We start from the raw sequence: 20,678 nt of genomic DNA on the forward strand, positions 1-20,678 counted from the left end.
CTGATGCCTAACAGAAAAAAAGAAAGGTAGAGCCTAATAGCTAAGCACCTTCTCCTCACTGGTTGCATAGAAGTGCTTCTACTACTTGAAATAAAAGCAGCCAAGCACAGCAACCAGGCAGCTTAGTCATTTTTCCCTCTCTTCAAATAATTATTGCAGCCCCCAACAACTCCAACACAAGTGCCTCAGCTGCCCCATTTTCAGGAAGAAGCAGGAAGCTTCCTTTCCTCCACTTTCTCTTCATATCACAGCTCTTTTTTTGACTTAGAAAATGTTCTTATTTTTCTTTCCACTTCACTATGTCACATTATTCATACCTGCCTTCTTTTTTTTTTTTTTTTTTTGTAAATAAAGAGCTATCTCACTTGGCTGCTAATCTAGAATCAGAAAAAAAAATCTGGTCCATTAGAACACAGCTATATTCCTCAGTCCCAGTCACACCACAACTCTCCCTCATGCTCAGCACAACTAATTGAGCCAGGATATGATCTTGCTGTTTGTTTTGTAGAAACAGCTTCCTTCTCTTCTTATGAATTATAATTTCTAATGAGACAAATCGAAACCATTCTATAAACTAGCCTAATTTCCTCTGTTTGGGTTAAACCTTGTGAATCCAGTAACTATGTATAAGAAAAAAAAAGCCAAAAAACTCTTCTCTTAAACAAAAACAAATAGGTTTTGCTTCCTATTTCAGGGACTGTGCATGCAACAAAAAAAAAAAAACTAAAACAGCAGGTCAGGAAAAGTATTTAGTTACAGTAAGCTTTGCTTATTTTTTGCTAAAGGCACAGGTTTGATCATTTTTTTCTTAAATGTGGCTCTTCGTTAAACAAGCCCTTGCCCAAGCTTGAATACAGAATTATCCTCCCTGAAGCATAAATTTGTTATTGGTTTTAGAACCCTGTTCTTTTAACAGATGCTTTTCAGAAAAATTAACGAAGCACCTGTTCCTAAGCCCTGGTTAGTGACCTGTGCTTGAGCTTTGAACTAACACTTTAGTGTTAGAGCCATCTAGTGGGAGAAGAAGTGCCAGCAGGGAAGCAGAGGTTCTTGCATCCAAAGCTTTCCTCTTATTCAGCTTTCTGGTGTAACCTCTGGGCACCAGGCCCGATGAAATCTGTCATGCTGGTATTGCAAAAAAAAAACCAACAAAACAAAAACTATGAGAGGTACTTTGAGAAAAGTAAGCAAGGAGTCCATAAGATTCATACATCATTTAGGAAAGCAGCCTGCACCTGTACCAGGGCAATGCAAACAGCTGAGGGGACAGTTTCATAGAAGATAAAGCCAAGAAGCACAGATTGTGGGCATGGTTTTCATGGATGTGACCTGTCTTCAGTAGAGGTTGTTCCATTTTGTTCATACTGATCCTATGAACACCATAGGGAAAACTAAGTAGCAGAGTGAAAGGTTAAAGGCCAAATGAGAACGGCCATTCACACAAAGCTATGCAATCAGCTCTTCTGCCAGAAGTTTAGTTCTTAAGTATTTTATTGAACAGTCTTGGAAGATTTCACTATAATCTAGTCAACGATAATAGTCATAGTGCAAAAACCTAGCTCCTAAGGTCCATGATGATGCTTCTGGTGCCAGAATCCCACAGTATGCCAAGCCATGCTGATGGGAAGATTTTGACAGCTAAAGCAGTCTTTTAAAAGCCTTCCAAGGTTTTGAGGTTTCAAGCCTCATGCCACAATGGAATGATCTAGTACATTAGCTAGTACAGGTAGCCAAGACATCACAAAAAAAAACAAAAAACAAAACAAGGAAGTCTGTGTGGAAGCATAGATGTCTCATTCATTTGAAAGGGAATTAACGTTTTCCCTCTTTCTGCGATCTTGCTAAGGAAAAAAAAAAACTAGCTTTGCCCACAAAGGCTAAAGAAAGAATAAATGAGTAGTAATAAATGAGTAGTAAGATCTCAAAGGAAGACAGCTGACTGGTCTCATGCTAGAAAGTGAGAGAAGCATAGTGCCAGAACATGCTCCCCAATAATGTATTTATCATAAATATATTTATCTTTGTCTGGGAGCAGCTGTCTGAATATTGGCCGGAATATCTAGCTTGAAGATCTACTAATGTTTTAGCTCTATTACCAAGTTTAATTTAAGATTGATTTAAGATAGAAGTCATATGCATATACATCTGCGCTCCATATATCAATTGATTTATTTGAAGTATCCCAAAGACATCTGTCTACTTCATGGTAACAGGAATCAGAGTAAGGTAGGCACAGAAACAGAGCACTTATTTACAGCTAATTAAAACACATTGGCAGATGCTAATGCTAATAAAGCATTATTCCACAACCCTTGCTGTGGCTTTAAACCTGAGAAGCAGAAAAGGATTTCTTATTTGACAATACAAAAATCCTCATTCAACATACAGCACCATAATCTACAAGTTTTGTTTAAAAAAATTTGTTTTAAAAAGTCTATTAATACTCCACAAGCTACTGCATACAGAAATGGGACAAAGGCAGGACATCTGTCAGGTCAGTCTTTTGATCCAAGTTTGCATCAGTATATTCACTATATACAGAGATCAAGAAAAACTAAGAAGTTATGGCTCAGTGGACCATTAGATGTTAAGCATTCCAAAACAGGATCTGCAGTAAAGATTTTGTATATATATATATATGTATATAAGAGTAAAATCTCTTAGTTCATTGATCTTAAAGGAATCTTAGATTTGGGAAGAAGCTGTTCTGTTAAATCCTCTGTTTTGGTCTTCTCCAACGTTGCTGCAGATTTGTTCTCTTTATCCTTTTTGTGACTCCTTTTGTGCTGGGATTTAAAAAAAAGGCCTGATCAATTTTCCATGTTAAGAGCATACAAAGAAATTAAAGACTTCTTACCCATGTACAGTGCAATATAATGTTCTAAGGAAAAAAAGTTGGTAAAACCCCTGAAAAAGTTTCCTAATACTGCATTTACTGAAGAGATTTGATATTTCTTGTAGACATCTGTCAATTCACCAGCAACTTAAAGGACCCATGACAAATAAATTCAAAAAATAAACAGGCCTTATATATCAGGGGTCTACATTGACAAACAGGTAGAAAAAAGCATCAAGAGCAAGGCAGAAAGTAAAAGAAAAATCAAGAATGATGACATATTTGCCAGGCCTCTAAGAAGATACTACACATCTTTTCAGCTTTTTCATTAAAGCAAACACAAAAGCATGCATTTGTGTCTAGCAAATCGTGACATTTTCCCCAAAAGATTACTTGCTGAGGAGTTTTTACCATCTGTCCAGGTTGTTAGAAGCTTGCTGTTATTTTAGCACAAATTTAACAAAGCATATTCTGCAGAATTAAAAGGAATTATGAGACTACACCAAATGCTATCAGCAGATTTTATACTACATGCCTATTGTGGAATGAATTTTTCTTTGCTTTTAAATACATAGTTGTTTAGAGTATCTGTGAAAAAGTTACCTGAAAAAATGGAATTCCACCATTTGTGTTACAACTTATGTTTATATCCACTAAGGATTTGTAGCCAGCAATGCTTTCACTGGATTCTTGCATCCCTTCCTCCTCTTCCAGTAAGTCCTAAAACAAGAAGTTTTCAGAAAAGTGCTTTGAACGGCTGAAGTGCCTAGATGAATGTATAAAACATGATCAGATCTATAAAAGACATGTCACTTCTATTCCTGTAGAACAGAAATGAACATCTAAACAAATATTGTCTCCCCTTATTTTCCAAGATAATGGTCTTCTCAAAAGCTCAGCATGTGACTACAAGTCAAGTACCCCACACAAAGGTTGCAACCGCTCTGGGGTTCCAAAATGAGATGAAAAAAACTACTGAATACTTGAAATCTTCATTGCAGTGTCTAATTTATCATTCATATACTTACTTGATCTGCATTCTCCCTTATTTCCTTTGTCACACTATTTAACATAGCATCAAGCTTTGCTTGCTTTTCCCTTAATTGCTCCAGTAGAAGTTCCCTGGGTTCTGTTCGCACCAGCATGACTGGATACAAGTAGTCTCTTCTCTGTGGAGTTGTCCCTTTAATGAAGATGGTATACTAATGAAAGACACTGTTAAACACTTAGAGTAATAGCTTTAATAACAAATGCTCAGTTTTACAATAACTCAACGCAGAAGTCACACTTTCTTCAGTCAATCTTTGCATGATTGATTGAAAAAGATATGACTGCCAGCTGTATTATATTCCCATCAATCTTTGCTTATGAACTCTGCAACTCAACACTTGCTTTCTGCAAGTGCATTCCGTCTCATGCCCTATTTCAAATACCTGTTGGAATATCCACTTTAAGTTCCTCTTGCAGGAAACCATTAACCTGAGTCAGTCCATGCTGTGCTTCCTCATTAAGTGCCAGCTTCTGCTCCAGAAGTATCTCCTGATCAACTTTTATCTGATCAAGAAGGCCATTTAGTACCTTCTCATCAGCACTCTTTCGTCCATCAATACGGTCAACGATTTCAGCTACTGCTCTATCACAGTTTTCTTTGTTTTTCTGAAGAAAAAAAGAAACAGAAACACCAAGTTAACAAGAAAGTTAAGGTTATGGCCTCTTTTCTAAGATGTGGTGCATGATTAATAACATGATCTGAAACGAAACAACTGAGACCTCAAATTGAGAAGTTTCAGTGCCAGTTTTACATTCTCATTTTGGGAACTATCTTCAGAAGATAGTCAGTTTCTTAGAAAGTATGATCATTTTAGAAAGATACTCATAAGAATAAAGGTGATGCCATTTGGTTCAGAAGAGAATTCTCAGGCATCTACACATAACCCTGCACAGAGTTAGGATTTTCGAGTGAAAGTGAAAAAAATTATAGAAGCTTTATGCATTTCCAGAGGACAAGGAGGAAAACATGAATTATTAGTCCTTCCCATTGGAAGGGAACTCCTGAAGTGTTCACATGGCATAACAAATATAAATGTGTTTGCAGTGTCAAGACACTCTTAACTCAAAGCTTTTTTTTCTAAAAGTTAGTAAATGTTCTAATAAGTAGTGAAACAGGAAAATCCAACAATAGAACAAGGGTGAGAAGTGAAACTTGTGATGAAAATTAAAGACGGTAGGTGAAAAAATTTTGGGGTAAGAGCTAGTATATGCCTAAAAAGGAATGCTTTCTCCCATATTAGCACAGCTGACAGAAAAAGTCATTTTTATTCTGCAGAAATTAGTCTATGATCTCTGTGGAAGTTTCCTAGGAACACTACTTGTAGATAAGCTTTAGATTTAGCGCTGCGTACTATCAAAAAGATGTAAAAAGCCCAAGGTACAAATAGAAGTTAACCACACAGGATTGATCAAGATTTTTTTTTTTTTTTTAAGTTATTAGCACTTCAAGTTCAAAATCTTACTCAAATTAAGCTTTTAGATTTCACCAAAATGCATCTGTTTAAGTTAATTAACATGAGTCTGCTGTGATCAAAATGCCACCATTTCATACTGATCATAATTGAGAATGTCCTCCTACAAATTCCACTGTTAAGATTTGTTTCTGAATGTTACATTAGACTACAAACAGCTATGCGTACCTGTTGTGAACACAGAAGCTGTTTCTTCTCATCACTGAAGGACAACAGCTGCTGATCAGTAAAGCTGATTATCCGAGCAGCTGCATGTTCACCCCATTTATCAGTATCCTGAGACACATCTTTGAGACTGCTGAGAAGTTGTTGACAATGGTCTGTGGATTCTTCCAGCATCATCTTGTTTTCAGCATTTATTATCCTGAGCTCTTCAGAGAAGTTATCCATAGATGCAATAAATTTGCTGTGATTTGAAGTTGCACTGCTGACTAGGTCTGTGGTTTTCCTACAAATTTTTAATAATTCAGAAATATTGAAAGATTGAAAGGCAGATTTTAGCCTATTCTATGCATAGAAACAGTTGAGACCAGAAAGAATGAAGTTGTGCAGTTCTATCAATATAATTATGATATTATTGCTCCATTCTGTAAATTTGGAGATGGCAGCACTCAGACTACTAGGTTTGTTCAATCCCCTTAAATCTTTGGGGTGATGTTAGTTATTCATTCTGAAACTGAATAAAGCACGCAAAAAATAATTATGCTCTTACACTTCAAGTTAAGCCTTCTTAGTATAAAGTGTAGCAGTACTGAAGGCCATTCATCACAACACATTGCTCCCCCAAAACACAGTCTCTTATACACAGTATGCTTGGGAGACAAATCTGAGAAAAAGCTCTGTAGGGCTACCATTACTCTAGAGAAAGGTGAATATGATTTATATTCTGTGGCTGAACTCAGCTCTAACAAACGTTTTGCCCAGAATTTATGAACATATAAATATGAAGAACATCTAGTTTTGTAATCTTCTTCACACATAGTTTCATCTTGCATCGCTATACACCATAAGTAATGTGCTCCTTACAGGTGAACGTCTTCTTGCACAGCAGTGATGGTGGTCTTCATACTTTGATTTTTTGCCAGTACATCACTTAAGTTCTTCTGAGTCTCCTGAGCAAACAGGTCAAGCTGGCTTTGCAGTGAGGACACTAGTTCTGCTGTACTCTATTTAAAAAAAACATTGTACATCTCATTAGTATTCTGCACTTTCTTATTAAAGGCATTTACGTACTCTTAAGAAAAAACAAATACTAGAGCTTTATTATAAAATAATAGGGTAGACAGACACGGCCTGTGGAGATTTATGTAAAGGTATATAAACCAGATGTGCTCATAGCAACTGTAAACTTTTGCTAGCTTCTTATGTAAGCTTCTTAAAATAGCACAAAAAAGCTGAAAATAATTATGATCACCAAGCTACTGTGCTAGCATTGTAGCAATAAAACACTGTATTTGCTTCAGAAGCAAAGACTTTAAAATAAAGCAACAATTGGCCTTCAGATTTCTTACTCTAACAATACCTTCATATGTGCCAATCTTGTCGTTTCCACTTCTTCTTTTAAATTCTCACAATCATTCTGAAGCTGAGCAAGAACACTGGTCATTTCTTCTCGTAACTTTTTCAAAGTGAGAGAAAGATCTTCAAAGAAGGTATCCACTTCTTTTTTATGACATTCCATCTTTGAAAACAGAGTTTTATTCAAAGTTAAATACTTATCATTAGATAAGAAATTAGATACTTTTCCCTGACATAACATGGGGGAAATGGGGACACACCACCTGCCTTACACAGAAACAAGGCATTAATAAACTACATCCACTACAGTGGATATAAAAGACAGCAAGTAACACTTGGAGCTATCTGAAGTTACAGAATGGCACTTAATGTGTTCTTTTCCAAATTCAGCATCAAAAGAAGACAAAAAAGGAAGACAGACAACATAGTTGATTAAACTACGGCCCTAGCTGCTGTTTAAGTTTCAAAACCAGTAACGAGCCTCTAGATGAGGGGAGTTGATTTCAAGTGAGTTGCAACTGACAGAAGAGGAAAGCTAACTCCTTCATGAGACACAAAGTTGTGTGTTTTTTTTTTTTTTTTAAAATAGGAGAAAAAATGAAAGAGGATGCAGTTCTATAAAAAAATACAGTATAAGGTAGACTAGAAATAAAAATTCAAGTATAGGGCATATGCTAAGGGCAGTGCTGTCTACACTGTTCACCAGACACAATACTACATTCTCTAGGAATCAAAATAACTAGAGAAAAAGTTGAGTATGACAGCAGAAGGAATTTTAAGTGACAGAATTTGTCTCAATCAGCTCTTTCAGACCTCTGTGATACAGAAGAGACTACTGTAAGAATATTATCAAGTATTTGTTACAGGTAGCTTTGAGAATCTATATTGTATCCTTCTTTTGTGGCATTTAGGTGAGCAGCTGTGCTAGGTAGCAAGTGAATAAACCATACGCAAAAGTGGAGAAGTCTGAATTAAAGAGCTAGAAGGTAGAAAAAAGGACTTAAAAAATCATAGGACAAAGCAGGAGTAAAGGAGAAAAAGCCAGAGAGAGTGGAAACACCTATACACTGCAGAAAAGTCAAATTATTATCTGTAAGTTAAAAGAAATAGCATAAGATAAGAGACAAAAAGCGTGTTACCTTGTCAGCCACAGCAGAATATTTCTTCACATTAGTCTGAAACTGACAACTTAGGCCAAGGACAAATTCTACCATTGGTGTTAAGCTATTTAATGCTTTTCCTAATCCAGATGTATGCTCCTCCTAGGAAAAGAAATAAAAAAAACAAACAGAAGTAGAATAGAATGAGACTGACCTACATTACTAAGAAGCAATCCATATTCATGCAAATAGCCATGGTCCATGGTTAATGTTTGCTGGATAGTATGGGAATGGCTTGCGATGGCATGGGAATGGAAGTGAAAAGGGATATAATCACAGACAACTGCTGAATCAGACTGGTAGAGCATCAGCGAAAAAGAATGTTTACAGCACCTCTTCTGGTTGAGGACAGTTTCATATACTTCAAATATGAAAAGAGGATGAAAATTTACTTACAATTAATCTCAGGAGCTCAGCTTTACAATTAAGTGACAGATTCTCATGTTGTAATATTTTTCCAGACATGGAAGAAACTTCAGTAGACACTAATTCTTTAACAGAGGCAAGAGATGCTGATACAACTGATGCTAGAATATTAGCTGCTGAAGAACTGGTAGACAAGATGTCACCTACAAAAGAAATCCAAAAATGTTACAAAACTTAAAGATTCATTTTAAGAACAAACTATTGCTCATCACTGTATTGCCTCTTACAACATAGGAAGGCAGTATTTTTTCTTAGTTCATAAAACAAAGAAAATAAAGTTGAGGTGTATGGTTGAATGTAACTACTATTTTTAGTTGATCGCCCCAGATATATTGTTATAGGTGCATCTGCAATCATTACATTGGTTAAAATAAAGCTTCATCCATTTACTAAAAATATCAGTTTTAAGAAAAACTTTGGTACTACTTACCAATAAAATTTGTATAAGATGTCAACATCTGTTGCTGCTTCAAACTGTTCTCATTAATTGAATTTTGTATTTTGTTGAACAAATCAGTCATTTGTCCTGCAAATGTATTTTGAACAATAGCATTGTGCTGATCAACAGCCTTCTTACGGTCCAATTTTGCGTGGAGACCAGATACATCTTTTGTAGTTTCTTCAACAGTACTAAGCAACTAAGAAATTTTAAAGTTAGTCAACCTTTAAACCAGAAGTCAGGCATAAATTATAAGAAAAAATGTAGTTTAAGTTCAAGGAGAAGCAGTATCCCTAGAAAGATAGGTATTTCCCTTAACACCAAGTTACAAACATTCTTAGTCTGATGTTAGGATTTGTAGTCTTGAAACACAGGAAAAATTTACCTTCTAGAGGTAAACTTACTCTGACTTTGAAATTAAAGCATTAAAATAGGACATCCTCTCAGTCTTTGAGTATTTAAAATATCATTCATCATAGTGGAGTGACCAAAAAATTCCTGACCACTCCAACTTATTCTGAAAGACTTGACAGTAAATATATATTTGTAATGATACTGGAAGTAAGTGATTTCCAGTATTAGTTCTGTGATAAATGATTTAGAATTTGAAAGCATGGTGAATTCTTAGTTTTGTAGTTAGTGTAAATTACTGCACCCATTTGTCTCACACTGACGCTCCACAACCCACATGCAAATGTAAGCATCCCAACCTTATAAGAATCTGAGTTGAAAGAACTTTTCATGTTCACTGAAGTTAGAGGAATAGTTACTTCACACTTAAAAGAGCAGGACTCTCTATCAAGTCTGTTTTGAGAATTCAGACCAGTTCCCAAACACTTCAAAAATACACCCTAAAATATCGAGGTGACAGGGAAACAGCTTTAGTTATTCACTCAGCGAGTGTAAATTATTACACACATCCCTGTAATGCATCTTGCTATTTTTCCACCCCAGCCATAAATAATTTATTCTATTTTAAGGTCAGGCACAAGCTTCTAGTAAGGTAAACTACATGTACTTATTCTGCAGAACTCCTCACAATAGATACCACAAAGTACTGAAACTCTCATGACAAACTAGACTAAAGGAAAGGTAGTTTTTGTCATTTTTGTCACTCTCACATCATGCTTTAGCAACAATGATTTCATTGAACAGATCCCGAAATTCTTAAACATCAGAAGCTACTCTTGCAATTAGGTACCAGGAAAGTGACAACCTTGCTAGCTGTGCCATGAAGTTTTTGTTCAGTGTCTTCCAAAACTGAAACCACATATTCTTCTTCAGCCAGATGAACCTTGGTTTCTTGCAGATCTCTTTGTGTTTCTTCAAGTTCCTTCTCCTTGATTTGCAGGTCTGTTTTACACTGTTCAAGTTCATTTTTATTAACTGTGAACAGTTCCATGCTCTACAGTGGAAGACAAACATAAGTAGAGCAACAATGTGTTTTAAGAGCAGTCCCTCATGTGTCTCAGATAATGCCATGATACTAGAATGCATGTTGCAATCTACAAAAGGCTCAAAGGTCTTAGACCTGACTAGAGACCTGTAGAGCCTCTGAATTCACTGAAAATATCAGAAACCAACACCATTTTCACTATGATAAGCCTTTGCTTCCCCTCTCAAGCTACAAGACCAGGCACATCACAGTGAAGAAATCCCACTAAAACGTAATCAGATAGAATGGGTAGAGTCAGTAAAGTTGATCAAAAGATAAAGTCTAGTTACACAGATTAGTTATGTGTCCAGCAAATTAATATTTGTATTTCTTTAGAAAAGGAAGCTTCCGTTTTCTGCATATTCTTTATTCATTAATTGAAGCTCATCACCTTCTCTACCCCATCATGCTTTGCTCCTACACCGGTAACTGTCAACTGAGATACCATATTACAAGCAAATTGTAGCTGAAAATCCAGCAAATAAAATTAGGTTTTAAACATTAAAACAGCTTTAAAAATAAATGTGTTGTGTTTTGCAACATCATATATAGTATTTCAAACTTCTAGGATTAGAAAGCTTCCACTCAGCTAATTATAAAGGACCTTTAAGAACAAAACCTCTTCAAATTGTTGTTTGCTCAATCTTTTTTCCTCTTTCCCCAAGGATCCCCTCTCCCCCCCCCTTTTTTTTTTCTCTGGCAGATATAAGCCACAGTTGAGAAATGGCACTTACTCTTTTCAATTCTTCCTCCATGACACTGATTTTGTCAATATACTCTGCAATTTGTTCTTCCTGAACAGTCAGCTTCCCATTAAGGGCTCTGAAGTAAAGATTAATAATAACAGAGTTGATTCCAAGATTACCTATTATTCTCATGCTACACATTTAGCCATTTCAAGAAGTATTGTTCACTTCTGTATTAAGTGAAAATTCTGGTTTTAATACAGAAGGGATTTAAGACGATTTTCTATTATTCGAAATTTTCTGTATAAACAAGCCCTCTTACAAAGTGAAGCAAGCTTTATCAAGGTTGCTCTCCTGTATCAGCTTCTATCTTGAAAAAAATGCATGCTGGCTCTGCATATAGTAAGTTCCACAAATAAAAATGCTCAGTACAAACCTACTTTTTGAGGCTTCTGTCTATGTAATAATTAATTTCTAAAGGAGACATTGACTGGTCAGTTAAGTTCTTCTATCTTCAGCTTTCTATGACTGAAAATAGACCTGAAAATATTTTCTGTATAAGGATCAGTACCAATATTTGAGATTTGTTGTTAGACATTTTATAGATATCCTGAAGACATACTCAAAGTTTTCAAGGGAAATATACACTCCATTTTTTTCTCGTGTAGCAGCCAGGTCTCGTTTCAGACGCTCGATCTCCTCAGTATATTCCTGCATGAAGAAATAAGCATATTTAAACCTGAACGTTCATACCTTGTTTTCAAAAATTTAGCTTAACAGGTACCTCAGAAAGATGGAGTTTAAAGGAAGTTTTGCATAAACACAGGATAACGTTCTAAAACCTAGTGCTTCTTCATTTGCGTGTCCAAATACGTTCAGCGTAGCACTATTTAAAATCATACGACTGCATACATGTCGAGCATCAAAGCTTCCAATTTCAATCATACTTAGTTGTATTTCACAGGTTATAATTGAAATTGCAGCTTCTTTAATACCAGTTAGCTTCTTCATGTCGCCTTTCATTCAAGCTTACTAACAAGTTCACTTCAATTCATGCATTTGCTAGAAGGAAGCAGCTAATACAGCAAGTCCAGAAAAAAAAAGTCATCCAGTGTATTTTGGGATCTCCACTATCTTGTAAATAGCTAGTCCACACACTGAGTCATAGCTAGGGTCAATTGCCTTCTTTCTCCAGTTTTAGTCTTAGCAACAGTTTCAGTAACTGCAAAATGACTAATAAATATTGTACTACTAAAGCAGCTTAATTTGAAAGCATTAGGTCAGTGATTAAAATGACCTCAGAAAAGCACTGTTACTAACTAGTCAGCTTTTCCATGACTTCATAATTCCTACATAGCAGAAATTGTGTCAATACAATCAAATACTAAATTTGTGAAGTTATACATCTAGCTTACCTTAATGAGGGCTTTTTTGGTCAGCTTCTGGTTAACTTCCGGCTTGTTCATTATGTTCTTTGCTCTGTGAGCATATTCCAGCGTACTCAGTGTTTCCTGTGATAAATAGATACAACATTAGGTCAAGCTGAAGATAATCATTTTTTGTATCCTTGGAAAAATATATCTATTAAAGGAACGGATATTCAGACTTAAATTTACCTCAAGATTTATGGATGCAGGAGAAACAGTGGCAATTATTGATGTTTTTGTTCGTCCTCCAAGAGAGTCTTGAAGGATTCTTGTAAGTTTAGATTCCCTGTATGGAATATGTGGGGCTCTTTCTACTAAAGCAGTAATGACTCTTCCTAGTGTCAGGAGAGACTGGTTGATATTTCCAGCTTCACGAGCTCTTTTGTCAACTGCCCCAGATCGACCAATGTTTTCACTTCCTGCAAGATCAACCTGAAAGATAAGAGAAAGGACATGCTTCTATCTCAAATAACTATGAAGAATGTTTGCTCCACAGTGTTGCAGAACAAGACATATGAATTAATTTATGCATATATGTTCAGGAGACATAGGGAGTGAAAAAACAGACAGCTCATATCACTTGAAGATGATGATTTTTGTCCTTATGAAAAAAATATGATTCTCAAGATGATGAAATTAGATTTAATTCGTTACTTCAGGAGTATCACCAAGGAAATTTAGTTCAAATACTCACCAAGTTTAGCTTCCCAATTTTGACAAGTTCTTCTCCATCTACTGTGGTTTCTTTCATATGGATGGTAATCGAAAACACAGAGTGGGAGCGGCTATAAAAGAATTGCATTTCAGACAGACATCTCATTAAAGGCCAATGATCTGTTTGCTACAAGATACTACTTCAGGTTAGCTATCAGTGCTCTTTTTAGGAAATAAATTTGGCCAATTAATTACAACTTACACTTTTTCAATATGCCAAATAATTCTACTATGTATATTTTTGTGTACAGGGGGAATTCCAGGACTTCCATTCCAACTAGACAATATCATCACAAGATATACTCATAACAAAGCATGCAACCTCTAAATAAGAGGGCAAGCTTCTATAATCATGTGTCTTTCAGAGAGCAACAGCTTGCCAATTTTAAGGTGGGAGGCTTCCATATTTTATAACCTTTCATACATGCACTAGAATACATCGTCCCATAGTTCCAAGTTCCAGCTATGGCTTTGGCTTTCTAATCCACATGGAGCAATGTAAACTGTAATACACAACCTCAAGGTTTGGTAAAGTCTACTGCAACTTGTACAGCTTTTGTTTCTTCAGTAAGATCCTGTTTAATAAAGCATCAACAAAAAAAAAAAATCTGAAACAGACAAGATTAATACCTAGAATATGCATTCATGTAAGTAGCTGCAGTTGTTCTCTTTGCTGCACCCCTTTCCAGGATTTGATAGACTTCGTTTTTGTTGTGTACAGTTACTTCTTCCAAGCCTTTAATAATTACACCTCTCTGTCAGAAAAGAACGTGTGATTATTATACATCTTCCAGCAGCCCCTGAAGCCATGTCACAGATTTTGGAAGACAGTACTCACCTTGTTTCGAGGGTCATCAAACATCTGCAGTCTTTCTCCAACATCGGGAGTAGGATTCAGAAGATCAAAAAGCTCCTCATTGTATATTTCCAAAAGAGAGACTTTCACTGAAAATTCCGTGCCATTCTCTGTGAGTTTTTCAAATATTTGATGCAACGTACGGGGTATTATACCTGCTAGCGGATCCTACAGATTGAAAATGCAAAGGAATTCAATGTGTAGATGTACTACAAGAGATAGAGGGGTAGGGAGCGTGCACACCAATTTCAGCTAAGGTCAATTAGGTTTGATAAAAATACATTGAATAAAGATAAATTTCCATAAAATTATTGCTAAATATGCCTGCAGTAATAATGTAAAGTTTGGATTCTCATATAGAGTAATGAGAACATGTATTAATTTGCAAGTGTTTAGAGAAAGTCAGCTTCAGTATTTGAAAGAAATCAACTTTAGGTTTTCTTCAGCTTTCTGCAATATCTAACTTTGGACCACCGTACAGCTTTAAGAGAAACCTCAGGAGTGAAAACATACCTCTTCCCAAGTATACTCCTCGTTGGGTGACCGCTCTCCTTCCATTGTGAAGGTCTTACCAGTACCAGTTTGGCCATAGCTGTGAGAATGAAAAATTAAAATGTAAACAAGAAACTAAAATTAAAATGAAGTTTCCTAATATTGATTAACATACTTACGCAAACACTGTGCAGTTATAGCCCATAATAACTTCATCCAAAATGGGACACACAACACTCCGGTACACATCAATCTGCTTTGCCTGAGCTCCAAAAACCTGTTGGAGCAAAGACAAAACGTCCCATTTACCAGTACAGTAATACATAATGCACCACACAACACAGACATCAGACTGTATTAGAGAAATTTACTGGCTTTTATCTAGAAGTCAAAAACTTGACAAGTAGTTACCATATCAAATGTGTAAGTCTTTCTTGATGTCTTATCTGTGACTCCGCCAGTGCGGACACTAACTTCTTTTCGTGCTTGATCACAGTCTACAACGGCATAGGAGCTTGCTTTACGTTCTGAGGCATTAAAAGGCCTAAAGAAAAAAAACAGTAAACCGAACTAATTAATGCACTTTAACAACATCCTTTCTTTCACTTACACAAACAATACAGACCACAAGTCTCTCATGGATGACATAACTGTCTGAAGCAGCAGCCATACTAACAGAACCTACAACTAGCAGTAGAGTAGACAGCAATACCAGAACCTTTACAATGCTGACACATTTGAGTAGAATCTGAATTGTGAGAATAGTAACAAGACAGAAAAGAAACACCTGATTTTTGGGATAAAAAGTCTATGCACCTCTTTATTTAGCCTTTGAAGTAAGAATTTTAAATAAGCTTAAGAGAAATACAATAAAAGGTTAGAAACATGACGGTGATCATTTTCTTTAAACTCTAATTTAATTCAAACATGGCATACAATTTTCCTTGAAGGGGCATTAGCAATAATTCCTCCCCCAAAACACAGGAACAACCACAGGCTGAAAGCTGACAGCATGAAGTGCTATTTTGTAATTCATTTAGCAGCGTTACTGCACTGAATTCGCATTACCCATGAAGGAGTATTCAACCTGAAAACAGAACTTCCACAACTTTTGCAAACTTTAAATTATTTTGACAGGAGAGGCACTTCAGATGCTATTACACTACAAATAAAAAAAAAAAAAAAAAAAGAAAGTGTGCCACAAGGATATGACAGCTCAGTTTCCTGACTCTTGTGGCTAACGTTTCTTCCTCACCATAGCACAGAGGAAGAAGAGTTAACTCTGTACACACCACTACAGGCTTCAGTGCAAGACTGAGAGCAGCAGCGAAGGCAGTCAGGTCATTGTGGGGACAGCCAATAAGCACAGAGACCTTTTTCACAGGGACAAGCTCTAGCTTTGGTTTTGCAACTTTCAAAATAGTAGGAGGCCAAACAATAAATATAGTCTGCTCTGCAAAGATATAACAGAGAACCAGTCAAATGCAGGAGCCTTGTTGTATGGGCCACAACCATGAAATTAGAAGCAATTCAGTAAAACCTGAGCATACATGCGGTTCGGTACCAAGTGGCACTAGACAAGCAGCAGCTTGGTATGCCATGATGACATCTGATCACAGGTTCATCTCATCAGATAATCCATTCAAAATATATCCTAATACATGCATTTTAAACATCCAAATTCACATTTTATCAAAACACAGTGAACGTGTTGCTTGAAAAGGTTTTTGATAAGCTCAGTGAGACACACCAGGCTTTGGAAACAAACCATGTGTCACTAAGATGACACTATCTACCTGTAAAGTAAGTAGAACTTGACAGCTGAAGTAGAAAAGGGAACCACAGGAGAGTTTACTACCTCAAACAGCAAACCTATATTGAAAAGGAAATACACTACAAAATGCAAGAGAAAGGGTGAGCTACAGAGTTTTTAGGGGATAGAGACTAAAACTTGATATAGACCTTAGACTGAAGGTCAGTCACAGCAAAAGCAAAACATCACAATGCCATTCACATAGAGCACTGTATCTAACTGAAGTATGCACTGACACTTTGTGAGGCTTTTCCAGAACAGTTCAGGACTAATTAAAGAAGAAAAAAAAAGATTGCTAGCAGTGTTTGAAACACAACTGGTTCACAAACATTACTTGTCTTTTGCAACATCCTTGCTTTACATTAACACTTTCACCAATCCCATAGCACTCGTTTCAGCAGCTCGTTCCTTGCGTTGCAAGAGTAGCAGAGAACCACCCTGCCAGTTCTTAGGTTCATGGCACAGCAGCAAAAGTCGAACTTCCAAGCAGGAAGAGGCACCGACTGCAAGAGGCTTCAGTAACAACAGGCAAACTTGCGTTTGTGGTTCTGGTTCAAAACAAACTTCTGAAAGTATTTCTGAACGCAGGTCCTAACCGTTAGCAGTAGGATATGCTTCACAAGCAGTGCTTTAATAACATTTGAGACCCAGTATGAACGAACAGATCTTTAAGTCACCTTAAAGTTATAAGAACTCAATTTTTAGCGCACCAGATCTGCCACACCCTACCGAAAACTTGTTTTTATCTCCCCAGCCAAGGCAGCCGGCGATCCCCACGCCGGAGGCTGCCTCCCCCAGCCTGGGGTCTGAACTCGGGGCGCCTCCCTAGGCGAGCAGGGGCCGGAGGCTCTCCAGGCGCGCTCCCAGCCGGGAGAAAACACCTCAGGGGTTGGGGGCTGGCACACCCCCAGCCCCGTCAGCGCTGCCCCAGCCCCTCACCTCCCCGCGCCGAACCGCCGCAGCCTACCTGCAGCGCACCACCACCTGGATGTTCTTGCCCTTCTCCTCCTTCTTGCCGCCGCCCTGTAAGCTGAGGGAGGCCATGGCGGGACCGGGACCGGGACCGGGACCAGGCGCGAGCGCGGCGCGGCCGAGGAGCGGAGCGCGGCGCAGCTGCCTCGTGCTCGTGCCTGTGGCTCCGCCAACCGCCCGCCGCCCGCCCCGCAGCCGCTGGCCAGCGCGCGCCCCGCCGCCCAGTTTGAAAGATGCGTCACCCCCCCCGGCCCGGCCAATCGGCGGGGAGCGCGCGGAGCACCATGGGACGCGGTTTCAAACAGCGGGAGAGCCCGCGGTGATGATGCAAGAGGCTGGCGGAAGCGGCGCCTTTCACCGCCCAGGAGCGCGGGGCGTGCTGGGGGCTGTAGTGCGCGGGCGGGCTGGAGGAGGCGTCACGTGACCGAGGGCCCCCGGCCGTCACCTCAGCGCTGTCACCGCAACGCCGCCGGCAGCCCCCGGGCCCTTCAGGCGCCCCCGCGGCGGGGAGATCTCTGCTCCCTGCCCGGCTCGGTGCCCTTGCTGAAGGGACAGCCGCGCCGAGGCTGCGCTGCTCTGGTGGGGTTTGCTCTCCAGAAACCCCAGCACGGCCCGGCTTCGGTGCTGCAGAGCCGCCCCCGGTGCCGGCAGCAGCATCGCCCCGCCCCAACCCCGCAAGTTCCCTCCCCACCCCTTTTTTTTCTTCCTTTTGTAAAACGGGTGCTTTGAAACTTACACCTCCTCCGGGAGTTCTGCAGAGTACCGAAGCGAACCCTAGCCTGCAAGGCTCGCAGGAATTTTTCTGACAGGGACACGAAGCAGCGTCACGCTACGCTCCTCTGCCCTTTACCTCAAAAGTTAGAGCAATGTCAGAGCTAATCAACTTCATAACAAGCAAGAACACAGACGTGTTATTTTTACAGGAAAGGACATGAAGTGTTGGTTCCTGGTCTGCCGTGAGCAGACGTTGATTCAGAGAACATGAACATCCAACAAATTTGTCTGATGTTCCAAATATAGGCTGACGGTGAGACAGAACACAAGCTAGAAAATCTTTAGTGATTAATAACAACTTTCATTAACAACCTTTCTGAGCCAGTATTTGCTCTTTGTTCCACCTCATTCCTTATGGCTTGAATGTCACTGAAAACACTAATATATATTTTCTATAATATACAGCAAATATATTACATGAAAATTACTTTGCAAGGATAGGCATTTTTAAGTTCATAACTGCTGGACGAATTACTGCCCTTCAACACCCATTTTTAATTATTTGGGCTCTAACCTAGAAATAAGGCAATGATTCTGTAGAGAAAGCTTGTAGAAGAACGCCTTTAATTTATAAGCATGGAAAACTACAGAATCTATGTTTCCTACATTTTGAAGCTTAACTTTCCAACCAAAATGAGTTTGGTGGGTGAAACACTAATGAATCTCTCTGAACCCCTCTGACCCTCTGGTGAAACACTAAAATCACAATAATACATTTTGTTTCAGTTAAGAAAAGATTTAACAAGGTGGGAAAACTAATGGAATACAAAGCAATATCCATTGCAAATATATTGAGGCCAGAATTATTCTTACTTGCTTTTTGTATTGCGTGGGTACTAGGAGTAAAAATAATTCATACAGACAAGTGTATAGGAGTTACTGCTAGGCTGAAGAAGTTGAATGCAGGTGTGCAAACATACAGAACTACCTTTTTCTCCCTACTCCGTCACACAGATCATACAAAAGAAGGCAACACTGACAGACAATGTCTTTTGATCTCATTTCTGCCTGTTTGTTCATTTCTGGTATGAAAGGATGACCTACTTTAGTCAGATGTGTGCTCAGAATATAAACATGTCTCTCGTAAACATAAAAGAGATTAGGAGATCATACAAACCTGCATTTAAACAACAGGAATCCAATTATTAGGAGTTGAATCTGGCCCACAGATACCTTTGCCACAGCTGTGGTAGGTCCAAACAACTCTTGCCCGTAATCAAGTTAGCTTAAAAAAATCATACAGTTTAATAACTGTGGTTCTGTTTTATGAAGTCAATTTATAGCTTAGGTCATACATTTTCTTAGACTATGTTGAGCCTAAAGATACTAATACATTATAAACACAAACAGTAACAGGGAGCTGGCATTTCACAGGCAATAAAAACAAGTATGAGAAAAAAAGAAACAAGAATACTTAGTCTAAACAGTGGTTAAGAGAACAACCTTTAAGAATACATGTACATTGTTCTGTGACATTTTTTTCCTTTTTTAGAGAAACAAAAAAAGCATTACAGGAGAATAATTTACATAATAATACACAGATACCAATATACTAATTTCATTAGAGATTACTAATCCCTATTTATTGACCAAAAAGGACATTTTTTCACTAAAGTTTGAAAACAAGAAGTCAATGTTTTATAGTTATATTCATGGACAATGCATGTTTCAACAACAAAATCTGTATTTTCATAGGATTAAAATAATATGACCTAGGTAATTATAGGTATTGAGGCTTGACAAACAGAATTGTTGACACCAAACATGATTAGCTAAGAATTAATAAAGGCTATAGTAATGGAGAGATAATAATTAATACAAATTATAAGCTTGGTTGAGAGTTCAAGGCTTCTTCAAGGCTTAATAACACCTACCCTATTTTGATTATCAACACAGTACACAGTATAGAAGCTGAAGTGAGCTAGAGTAGGGTCTCCACATGCAATTACCAGTGAAGAATTATCAGCAAGTCACACTTATTTTTCTTAGTTTCAGCATCTTCCTCTTATCTAACCAAATCAGAGCCCATTTAAATCAGAGCCCATTAAAAATCAATAGCCCATTTAAATTTGTTTACAGCCTCCAGAGTAAGAACCCCTGGAACAGATTCAACTCTTAAAATGAACATGCAAGCACTAAGATGTTTTTGAAGGTAGAGGAAGAAGCCTCGACTACATGCAACTCATGCTTCATGCTGAGGAAAAGCAGGGAGTATAGCAATATAAATTACATTATTAAGAATACCGTTTGTCCATTACTACTATAAAACAGGTTTTAATTCATCTTCATAACACTCTATGGGCACCCTAGCCCTATGGCCCACCAATAATCTATCTCCCACCTAAACTATCTCCCATATCTGTCAAAAAAAAAAAAAAAAAAGAGGAAAGAGGGAAAAAAAAGCAAAGTTCATATTCTTCTTTCAGTTATGCACATTTAACTCTGCATTCAGTTCAGTATTAAGTTCATACTAATGTAACTAGTGAATCTCAAAACATCTGACAGATATGAAACAAAGGCAAAATTATTCAAGCATTTATTTCAGTTGTTTTTTCTTCTGAAACATAAGCACCGACAGATCAATCATATATGCAAATACAAAACATAG

At 37.9% G+C, this 20,678-nt stretch overlaps 1 protein-coding gene across 1 annotated transcript; it reads right to left on the minus strand.

Moving 5' to 3' along the window:
- Positions 1-322: 322 nt before the first annotated feature.
- On the minus strand, positions 323-17,939 carry KIF11 (kinesin family member 11). Its single transcript, XM_068688088.1, has 22 exons — positions 17,292-17,939; positions 14,923-15,055; positions 14,691-14,788; positions 14,533-14,611; positions 14,002-14,187; positions 13,794-13,918; positions 13,144-13,234; positions 12,639-12,881; positions 12,438-12,533; positions 11,645-11,733; positions 11,071-11,158; positions 10,118-10,306; positions 8,893-9,100; positions 8,433-8,605; positions 8,016-8,138; positions 6,881-7,039; positions 6,385-6,524; positions 5,527-5,806; positions 4,270-4,492; positions 3,865-4,019; positions 3,440-3,556; positions 323-2,786 (listed from the first exon to the last, which is right to left on the minus strand). The coding sequence occupies exons 1-22, from the start codon at positions 17,366-17,368 to the stop codon at positions 2,661-2,663; spliced, it is 3,198 nt and encodes a 1,065-aa protein (XP_068544189.1). The 5' UTR covers positions 17,369-17,939; the 3' UTR covers positions 323-2,660.
- Between the last annotated feature and the right edge of the window lie 2,739 nt (positions 17,940-20,678).

Source organism: Anas acuta, chromosome 7, assembly GCF_963932015.1.
Source record: "Anas acuta chromosome 7, bAnaAcu1.1, whole genome shotgun sequence".
NCBI lineage: Eukaryota > Metazoa > Chordata > Aves > Anseriformes > Anatidae > Anas > Anas acuta.